Here is a 280-nt window from a genome sequence, read left to right on the forward strand (position 1 = left end):
GGCGGTGCTGGTGCCGCTGTGCTCGGTGCGGGGCCGCCCCGCGCTGCTCTTCACGTTACGTTCCCGCCGCCTGGGCGGTCCCCACAGCGGTGACGTCAGGTACCGGCGGTGGGCGGGGGGGGGTGTACCGGGTACCGGGACCCCGTCCGCCGTCCGCCTTTCTGACGGTGCCGTTCAATTTTTGTAGTTTTCCCGGGGGGAGGAGGGACCCGGCGGACGGCGACGCGGTGGCAACGGCTTTACGGGGGACGCGGGAGGAGCTGGGGCTGGGGGCGGGGAC

At 73.2% G+C, this 280-nt stretch overlaps 1 protein-coding gene across 1 annotated transcript in view; it reads left to right on the top strand.

The window, feature by feature from the left end:
* Position 1: 1 nt before the first annotated feature.
* NUDT8 (nudix (nucleoside diphosphate linked moiety X)-type motif 8) overlaps positions 2-280 on the top strand; it is a gene marked incomplete at its 5' end in the record, with an annotated part of 1,051 nt that continues 772 nt past the window's right edge. The window contains 2 exons of the mRNA XM_010564380.1: positions 2-99; positions 188-272. Coding sequence (XP_010562682.1) covers positions 2-99; positions 188-272 — 183 coding nt within the window. The remainder of the gene's footprint in view (positions 100-187; positions 273-280) is intronic.

Source organism: Haliaeetus leucocephalus, unplaced genomic scaffold (assembly GCF_000737465.1).
Source record: "Haliaeetus leucocephalus isolate CR32 unplaced genomic scaffold, Haliaeetus_leucocephalus-4.0 Scaffold177, whole genome shotgun sequence".
Lineage (NCBI taxonomy): Eukaryota > Metazoa > Chordata > Aves > Accipitriformes > Accipitridae > Haliaeetus > Haliaeetus leucocephalus.